The sequence below is a fragment of the Gymnogyps californianus genome, chromosome 6, assembly GCF_018139145.2.
Source record: "Gymnogyps californianus isolate 813 chromosome 6, ASM1813914v2, whole genome shotgun sequence".
Classification (NCBI taxonomy): Eukaryota; Metazoa; Chordata; class Aves; order Accipitriformes; family Cathartidae; genus Gymnogyps; species Gymnogyps californianus.
In genome coordinates, this window is record NC_059476.1 from 28,266,919 (window position 1) to 28,277,811 (window position 10,893).

The 10,893-nt window shown below is 37.9% G+C and overlaps 1 protein-coding gene across 1 annotated transcript in view; it reads right to left on the reverse strand.

The window, feature by feature from the left end:
- Positions 1–10,893, reverse strand: part of ZCCHC24 (zinc finger CCHC-type containing 24) — a 116,617-nt gene that overhangs the window by 89,616 nt on the left and 16,108 nt on the right. The window contains exon 2 of the mRNA XM_050898813.1: positions 8,689–8,889. Coding sequence (XP_050754770.1) covers positions 8,689–8,889 — 201 coding nt within the window. The remainder of the gene's footprint in view (positions 1–8,688; positions 8,890–10,893) is intronic.

Here is a 10,893-nt window from a genome sequence, read left to right on the forward strand (position 1 = left end):
AGTGATATCTTATTGCAGAGCATGAAAATGTAGTTAATTATCATAGAATCACAGTACCATTAAATTTGGAAGGCATGTTGGGAGGTCACCAAGTCCAACCTCCTGCTCAAAGCAGGACCAACACTGAGTTCAGGTCAGGTTTCCTAGGGTTTTGTCCGGTCAGACCTTGAACACTTCCAAGCATGGATGGAAATTCCACAACCTATATTTCACACTAAACCAAAATATTTTTATGAAGTGAGAAAACATGATTCACTTAATCTTCCATTACTCCTTTCTTATCAGTGCAACTGAGGAATTGATAAACTAGTGTGGTTTTGACCTGGTGGTTCTCTCTCCACCTTATCTATAAATCAGCTGGTGGAGGGCTGGAAACCAGACCTTACTTTCCCTCTCAAGAGGAATGCTCGCAGTACTCATTTCCAAGCTAGGCACTTAATTATGATTTATCAGGAGTTTTACTGCAAACTAAGCAAATACCAAATTGTTAGTAAACAGAGTTGAGATTTAGACAAATGCAGTAGCTATGTTCAGTCTACTTCAAAGGAGTTTATAAAAGTCTCTCAGTGACTTGCACAGGATTTGAATCTGGTCTGTTGTGCACGGGTTTTAAATATAAATTATGCACGTTTAAGATAATGAATTGTATTATTGGTACGCAGATACACAACAGTAGAAACATAAGGCTGGGTGATGCTTTGGGATGTTCTCTCATTTGTCCCTGGACAGGATCACCCATGAAAATACTGATGTATGTTTATCTATACTGTTCTGAAAGTCTTCTAATGATCAAGAGCCTTCCCAGGCACTCTATTTCAATGCCTCACAGTTAGAAAGAGCAGCCTAGTTGAAGTCCAGTACTCTGAACGCATTAGCTGTGGATCTGGAAAACAAACTGTGCCCTTCATGCAAAGTTTTCTACATATATGCAAATTATTAGTGTGTCTTTTTGTGGGAGCAAACAACACTGGTTCTTCAGTCTTTCAACAGAAGTCATGTTTCAGAGACCCCAAACTAATTTTTCTCCTCTCCAGTCTTCCCTGAATTACTGTGCTCAACCTGGACCCAGATGAGGCTTTACCAGTGCTGAAACCTTACTCAGTTTAAATGCCAGGTACCCGTAAGGGTTTACATTTAAAGAGTATTCTTTGCCTGATATCCACCTTGTTGCCAGTGGCCACCGGCTTGAAATTATCTAGATAGTGAATATGCAAATGAGATTCAAAAGTAAATAAAAATAAGTTGGAAAACCTCAATGAAATGAAATCAAATTCTGTGGTGGGTGATCCTCCAACACCAGTCACACAGTCCGTTGGTAACCATCACACAGGACCCAAGATTCCACTCCAAGGTCGCTGCAAAGACCAAGCAAGCATGCCCTCTTACAGTATTTGCCTTTATCACATCTGTTTACATTGCATTTCCCACAGAAAAAAAAAGTTTGAACTTGTATCAGCAGTAAAGACTGAACCACTGTAATAACGGCTTAGTGATGGTGCTGAAGGAGGAGTTTGGTTTTGGCTGGTCTTCCAGACTCTTGGGAATGTAATATCGAGTAGTACGCTAGACAGGAAAGGGGCACAGACACAGTTCACTAGATATTTCTGTTTTCTTTTTCACTATCTAACCGCTCTTATTCTGGTATGTTAGGGTTCAGTATCTTCTTTCCAAGCACTCAGTTTATCAAACAACTGGACATAAATGCCACATATTACAGCCACAGTTTTAAAACTATTACTTTGGGAGCTTGCTCTCAAAGCAGAATTGTTTGGATCCCCTTTACTCACATACAGCTGAGTTACTTGCGTCTCTGATAAATGGTTTAAATCCATGATATGCACAGCTTATTCAGAATTTCCAAAACAGAGCGCAGTGGGTATTTTCTGATGTTTCAGACTCTTAAACAGCTTACATTTCCAGAGGTAAAATGGATGTGACAAAACTACAGCCCACCATACTTTCACTACAAGATTTCTGCAAGTCTTCATAACAAAAGTAGAAATTATCTGAGAAAATATATCCAGCTAATCTCAGAAACTCTGAGGAAATTTGGCAGGGCTGAGTTCAAGCATACAAGAAAAAAAAACAAACCTGCAATCAATTCTGTAGTATATTTGATATTATGGACTTGTCAAAGTGGCTGCATGTGGTAAAAAATAATTTAAAAAATCTTAGCCAAGTCCAAATCATCTAAAATAATTTAATGCAGGTTCTGAGTGGAAAAATATGAATAAATGAAAGTAGTATGTTGTGTATAAACGAGACTTTTGAGAGCTTCAAATTGTTCCAGTACGTCGTAATGTGGAAGTTTAATACATGCATAGGTATTTATAGAATGAACACCTAAGAATTACCATTTCTTACAGAAATATATTTAGTTGAAGAAATATACACCATACAAAATGGGTTAATGTATCAAAATGTATTTCAAAGCTAGAGAACCAAGGGGCTGGATATATATAGATTTGTTTTCTGGAGTGCCACATGCAGTTTGAAAACAATTACATATAGCAAAGATTAACAGCTTTTTCCTCCTTGTAATACAGGCATACAAGTTCGCTCTCAGTACTGGTCTTACTAAAATCAGTGCTACTGCACCAGAGATGAGGTTAGCTGTCGTTTTCTTTTATTATGTGTCCCATATTTTCATCTTTACTTCTGTAAGAGGAATACTAATTTTGGTGATTCAAAAACTGCTTTATTCATATCAGGGATTCCACTGTCAGGCGTGTAATAACTCTCTAAACCAACAGAATTGAAGCATAAACAAGAGAGACCCGTACAGCACCAGATCAAATGCCAGCAAGTATACTCCGATTAAAAACTATGGTGGAACCTGCAAAATTGAGCCATACAGGGTTTCAGATTCCTGAGAGACTGGGGAGATTAACCCCTCATCCTATAACTGAATAACAATACTGCTTTTTCACTCAGTTCAATGGAGAAAAGACGTGTTTATTTGGAAGCCATCACCTGCTATCCAAAAGACTACTGTAAAACATAGCAACTGTCAAAAAATATTATTTTCAGAGTGAATTTTAAGATTTTTCAAAGTCTGTGATCTCCTTTAATTCCAGAGCTCTCTGAAACATCATCTTCCACTTAAAAAGAAAAATAAATTTCAAGAGGTTTGTGTTTGTTCTGCTTTTTAAAAAAAAAGATAAGATCTCTAAGCTAAAAACCAGAAAGATAAAATCTTTCTATCTTTGTAAAGATGGCAGCTTGTTCCTCATTGCCATCTTAGCCAGCCTTTGGTCCCTGGAGAAAGCACAGCTGTGGACTCCTTGAATATTGCAGACATTTGAGATCCTTGCACAACCATAAGGCACAAGACAAATCAGATTAATGTTTCAGGCATGAAAGTCGCTGCAATCTTGCAGCCAAATAGCTGCCTGCTGAGCCAACTCTACTGCCAAAGATCCACTATATCTGACCACAGGGAGGGACAGCTTCAGGGCAGCATGATCTGGCAGACCAAGCTATGGACTAAGAAGAAAGAACTAAACTCAGCTTGACACTGATTTCTTCCACATCCTGCATGAAACCACAAAAGCAAATCCATGCAAACTCAAGCAGCCACAGTAATTACCTACTACTCCCATTGACTTGAATATGTGTTCTCAAGGTACTTTAGTTTTACAGGATCTGCTTCAAAGATCACTGTTGGCAATGGAAAGACTCCCACTGTTGGCCTCATTAATATGGATCATGCCATACATTTCATTCACAGATTTAAAAATGCAGTGCAAAATGAGGCTAATATTGTTTCCCATTACGTATACGTCTGTGGTAGTATGTCTGTACTTCTATGAGCACGCACATGCATTTTCCTCTATGAGTATAGTGTAAAATTGGGAAACATGCTGTGTAACAGTTCTGTAGCTCCCAGGAACTGGACTAAATAGTTGGAGTGCACCAGGGATTTGACTGCAGAATGATGATATTTCCCCATTTTGATTTTTTTTTTTTTTCCCCCACCAAGTCTCCATGATGTGAAAGTTCCTTGCCTGTGTAGAAATTTACAGGAATTGTCAGGAAGATTTTTTCAGAGAGCTTGGCACTGGCACAGGGATCAGAGCAGTCTCCTTGTTCAGCACTCAGAAAAACATGGCTGGAGCCATGTATTTTTTGAGTGACTAGGCCTGCACATATTTTCACAAAAGGATTTGACAGCACTTGAATAAAGTTAGGACAGAGAGACCAGTAGATGGAACTGGTGCTTGGCAGAAACACAAGGTAGAACAGTCTGGAAACTTTAAATGCAGAGATGCTTTGCTGGAGCTCTGAGCTTGGACCTCTGCAAGTACAAACTCTGTTGCTGCCTTTGCTGTTAATCCATTGCTGCCTAAATTAACAAGAGGAATGATATCTCTAATAAATGAGGTCTAGGATCTGTGTCCACGTATTTCCTAACCAAAGAAGATTTTGAACCATGGCAAAGGTTCAATCGCTCAGCAACTTCTTAGAACCTGATCTAGATGTTTTATTCACAAATGCCCATACATACTGTATCTAACACCATACCCCGTTATCCTGTACTTTCTGCATATTAAACCTATATGATAGGTCTGAGTGTAGGGTGGCGACATCATGGAAGGGTGGTAATGTCAGTAACATCCCTATACTGTAAAGGAGCAAGATTCATTTTGTATAGGCCATGCATAGTACAAACGAGCCCACTGTTTATATTTTGTAGGATTTAAAAATATAGACTACAGTGATAATGGGTGAAAAGAGACAATGTGACTTTTTAAAAAAGGTCTTCTATGAGTTTCTAAATCTGCTAGATAAATAAATGTCATAAAGAATCCTATATCTTAACTATTGCTGGCCCAGAGCTCATCATTATTTGTCCTGGCAAGGGAAAGAAAACCTATGGTTACCATGCATATGTAAGATGTACGCTGGCACAGTACCTTCGAGTACACAAATAAGTAAACAAAGTTTTGACAAATCTATCTACGTATTTATTTATATATCATGCAACTAACCACTAGTAAACCAGATAGGAAAAGTACTCTCATTCCTCACCTTCCTTACTATTTAAAGAGAAATATTTTGTATATTTGATGGCACTGTCAATGATAATTTAAGAGTACCACTATAATAAGTTTGAGCACTGCTTTTAACCTTTATTTTCTAGACATTTTTCAATTCATTCAAGTCAATGAAAGTTCTGTATGTGAAAGAACATCAGAGAGGTATAAATAAGATGTTATCGTCTAAGCCACTGAAACTCAAAAATTAGTTCAGAGAAAATGCAGGTATGCTATAAAGATGACATTACAGATAAAAAGTGCTGTGTTTTTTATAGACATAATAATTGCAACAAACAATGTTTGCAAATGTAGGCAAATTGGAAATGATGAATTGCAGTCATAACATTGGTCTCATTTCTGGTAGTTTCTAAAACAGAAAACACACTTTCTATCACTACAGATCACACAAACTATGTGCTAAAATAATAGAAGTTTGCTAAATCCCATTTCAATTTCCAAACAGATAATTTTGGACAGGATATTGGAGAAACTGCAGATACCTGAGGTACTCAAATACTAAAGCTAGCCTTTTTTGTTTATAATTATTTAACCTCCTAGAATACGATCATCACTTAAGATATAAATCTGAACTGATACATGTATTTTCATCAGTATGGTCTACTATCAACTTTTACAGCAACAGAAAAAGAACACACGCCCTTACAGTGTTTATAACAAGCAGAATTAAGGGAGGATATAAAGTCTCAAAGTTGTTACACAATTTCTTTGTTGCGCAGGAAAAACTCCATAAAACACCCCATTTCAAAATCTGTTTCTTATTAGGCAGTTACATAAAAAGAAAACAAAAATACCGTATGATTTACTGATATGCATTTTGTCCAAATCAGATTAGTTTATCTCTTTTCTCTATCCAAATTTAAGTACTTTAGAAATGCATAGCTACAGCCCTTTTTTTGGTAGGATTTGCAAAACAACTTTCATTTTTGACAACACTAGCAAAACTAAGCATCAAAATCGAAGCTATTAAGTAGTGGCATATAAAGTTCAAATTAAGAAATCAATTATCGTCAAAAGCAGTGGTAACAAATGGGGTCTTTCTGACAAAGGCCCGATCCTGCCGTTGGTGCTCCCTTCTTGTGCACAATGTTTTCAATGTTTTCAACATAACTCGTGCACACAGGGTCATCCCCTGTAGATCTGTCCTCAAATTTAGATAACATAACGGAAGTGCTTAAGTTTCTCTGAATGCTTAAGTCTGCTCTTTTTCAAGAAAGCATTTACATGCTGACTAGACCATAAAACGCTTGTGTTAGAAATCTCAAATAAAGCAGAACTAATTTCATATCACCTGTTCCTTAAGTAACATAAACTTTGATCTACGTGCACACACAGCAAAAGGCACTGATGAGATCTGTTCTGGGATGCCATACGTACATGTAGTCATGCATGCGCAAGGAGATGAAAAGCACAAGAGGACAGCCATGAGAAGGACTGGGGAAGAGAGAGTCCATCCACTTTTTGTGAGGAGACTGAGAAAACCTGGCTCGGTTAGTCCTACAGAGTGAATGCTGAGAGAGGATATGATTGCAGTCTATTAATACATCCTGAGATAAACACCAGGGAGGGAGAAGAGAGCTATTTCAGTGCAGGACAATGTTGGCAGGAGAACAAATGACTATAAAGTGGCCGTGAGTTACACTTATCCTGGAAATAGAAAGATTTTTAATTAGGAGAGGACTGAGGTTCTGGAGCAGCTTCCCACATCAGCAGTAGCGAGGGCAAAATACTGAAATACTTCCCAACTAAAACTTGATCAGTTTACAAAAGGGGCTGTATGATATGGCTGCCTGTAACTGTAGAAGACCACGTGCAGTGAGCAAGCAGATGCCTCCTGATCCTGTGTTCCCTCACTCATTACTCACTAACTCACAGGTCAGCCACAGAGTATGCTCTGTAGGAAGTCTTTTCATTTCCTGGTTCACAGAGAAATTGAAGACATTACTAGTGAAATCTTAAAAAAAAAAATTACATAGGATGTGCAATTTAAGTTAATTAATCTTCCTACAGGACCCTTAATTTGTTTGTGTCTCCTGGATTTCTATGGGTATGTCTTCAATTTTCATTAACTGTTCTTTAATCCCTAGTGCCTCAAACTGTAAAAATACCTATGAAATAAACAATGCATTGCTGCTCCAACACTGACACGTTCACTTGGAACCATCTGTGCAAGCTGCAGCTTGCATGTATTGATCGTCAAGAGACCTGTTGCATTCATTTTTTTTCTTAAGCAGCACGGCACAGCCGTCTCCCCCAGTTCAGCACTCTTTCACTCTGCCGCATATCTAGTAGCTGTAGTTTTAATCCCCTTGTTAAGTAATGTATGCTATTACATGGTCCTGTCTCTATATTTTGCTGTAACATGCTAAACTAAGTACATTAAACACAGAAGTATACAAACCAGAGTATTTTTGATCTCCTAGCAAAGAAAATTTAAGTTTTTTTCCCAAAGAAAACTGCCTTACTCAACGTATATTGAAATAATGTGAAGTGAAGGTATTTTCAAGTGCCACACCAAAGACTGCAAATGTACTTTAATTCCACAGTTTCATTAGAATTAGTGAAAGATATACAGCTAAAGTCCATGAAGAAAACAGTTTAGTCTACGCATAACAGCAGGAGTAATACACTCAGTTAAAGCTCATCTGACATTAGACTTGATTTCATGCTGACCTTGCTCAGCTGGCAGATGCTTTTCCGCCTGTGTTTTGGCTTATATATGTCTGACATCCTCAACAGCAAATTAACTGTAGTTAATTTTATGCAGATTAATTCTGCTGAAAGTCACACATTAAGAGGGTTGGAGGTTAAAGTCGTAGTGAAGTGGATGCTGGTAATGTCCACATCTGTATTTCTAGAGTATTGGCAGCACTTTAATTTCCTTGGGACTCTACATAGAGTATTGTTGGAGTTGTGAATGCTTAAGCCAGCAACATGACTGCATCCAGCTGAAACTTGAGAGGATGGAGAAATCTCGCGCACTGTGGCTTGGAGCCTCAGAAAAAAAATTTGCAGATTGGTGAGTGGTTTTAGTGCACACTGGTTTACACCTCTTTTCTAAGGAAATAAATATTGCCAGCTTTGCCACTACAAAAAAGTTCTAGGAGTCCAAGACCATCACATCTTGCCAAGTATAGCAAACCTCTTCTATGAGACAAAAGATATTTTGCACCAGAAATACTTGGAGCTTGTGTTACTGCAACACTGATTCAAAGTTCTCATTCGGTGTAACAATTTCTTCTCCTTTAGCGTATGTAACTTGTTATATTCTTATTAAGCACCATTGTCAAACTGACTATACAGTGCGCTGCTTGAAAATGTATTTTACACAGTCTCTGTGATAGAAAACTACATAGTAGCCATTTTTAAAGTTTCCAAAATCTATTTATTCATGTGCCTAGATTAATATCTTTTGTAATGCTTATTAGGCAAATGAAATAGCATATTTTTTCCATTGGCATTGTGATAAAGAATAGATTAAAAGAACACATGGCTAGCTTGGCACTTTGTCAAGATATTTCTTCAGTGCTACTCACTCTGAAGAAGTATTTCAGTCAAATTCTGTGTTACTAAATCAAGGGATGGTGAAAATTTTCACGAAGATTTTTCCAGAATATTATATATTCCTTACCTGTGGGCAGTCTTTGATGTAGTGTCCCTTGTTAAAGCAGAGGTGGCACAGGTAGTTAGGAGGTGGCCTCTTGCTGGGTTTTCTGGCTTCTGAAGAAAGGGATAGGTCAGAGAAATGCTCAGTGAGGGAGCTTAACCCATCCACAATGTTATTAAGAGAGCCATAAGGCGATGCACTCTTGTACAGACTGCTGCTCAGAGCCTGCAAAAGGAAAGAAAAAAGTCACGTGAAACATAGTATTGTATTAAGGATTGTTCTGAGACTGATCTGAGTAGGGGAAGGATAAAAATAGCAGAAAAAATGTGATTTTAAAATTTTTTTTCTTTCATTAAGAATATGGCTGCATATTTGAGGAGAGCAATATACAGGCCATTAATAAAGAGGTTTCATGAAGGCAGTGCAATGCAGCTGGTCACTCCACTGCTGAGGAAACTATTGAGCTTGCCATGGTTCACTTAGTCCAACCTTTCCACTAAGCAACGATTGCTTTCTTGTGTTTGATCATACTACATTCATGGTACGGTCAGAACATGCAGGCAAAAAGCTGAAAGAACAATCCACAAAAGGGAACGTTTTTGTGTCTAAAACTACTTACACGAACAATACTGAAGTCAGGGAAAGGAAAAGAACACCAAGAAAATTGTAAAGTAATTTTTCCAATCTGGTTAATGAGACAGTCAACATAGAGTCCTGTTTTCAAACAATAACAAGAAACATTCAGATCTACATCTGTCTTCAATTTTCTAAGGGGAAACCTGCTGTGATTTAAACATTTCCTGATAAACAGTAAATACCTAGTTTTTGTACTTCGCCTCAATAGGATCTTCACTCTCTCAATCTGCAAATCAAAATCAGGAGCTCCTAATTTGCCATTCAGTAGCTTTAGAACAGCAGGAAACCCATAATCACCTAAAAAGCTAATCTCCCTAATGGAGATAACAAGGATTCATTCACTTTAATGTGTTAAGGCTCAAAAGAAACTGTAGTAGGAGTTTAAAAAGTAAATAATAACTTTAAAAAAAATAATTAACATGGTAACGAATCACTGTAGAAACAGGACCAACTACTGATAGTCCTCTCCACCCTGAAATGATGGGACACATTTCGTAGGGTGTTTCTATGTTAGGTCTCATACACCTCACAGTAATGCTATGCTCATGTACGTCTCCTGGCATCAGAGAATTACTGCTGGCTTATGGGAAAGTGAGGTCAGAAGAGGTCCAATCTGTGCCTCTGTGGAGACCTTGTTTTTCAGTGCTATTAAATCCAAATATTTCAATGAAGTCTTTATACATGTCATTTATGTTTTCATATGTTTATATATGTTATATACATATTGAAGACATGCATAGAAATTGATTTAGAGAGTTTGTGAAATAAATCTGAAATGGAATTACATTCATCTCGGAGATCTCAAACATTCAGGATGTCTGCACAGTGAGTGCGTTTTCTGGGTGACAGTCACATACCGAAAGAATCATATTGAAGCTCTAGGCACAATTACCTGGATAAGTCCCAACTATCACTGAATCCCATCCCACTGCAGATGGTGTATATTGTAAATAAAAATTCAGCCTAAGTGGCAGGCCACTGCCATACAGATAATCTGCTTCACCCACGCTCACTATAGTCAAACACAATGTACTGAGCTCCACTGACCCCTCTTACAAAGCTGAAGCTGGTGCATGGCAGCAGGATCAATTCAAAGGGCCACAGAGTAGCATCTGATCTCATGGGGGTCTTCATACATGTCCTGGCACTGAAACGCCCATCATTTTACCCCCAGCACAGCATAGTTCTGTGCTGGTGCAAGATGTTCTGGCTGCTGAGAGGAGACTCAGCCACTTTGTTTCAGGGGTTAAACCCATACATTTTAAAAGGAAAAGCTATTTCAAAAACTAACGGAAAGGTTTTAGCTGCTTTAGCCATCAAGCAACCAAAGATACCTCCAACGGTCACTGGAATTTATTTTCTAGGATTTATTGGACACTATTGGAATGAGAAATTCTTGGCATCAAATTGTTAAAAGGAAGGGGAAATGCTATGGATGCCAAAATAGTATTAATTAAGGGTCTTCAAGAAGTTCTTGTCTCCCTAGGAGCCACTTTCTCTTACATACACTTGGAATAATACAAAATCTTTCTTTTTAAGAGCCCCTCTTGCCAAGAAATTCTTAAAGTACTTCACATGCATTACACCCATCAG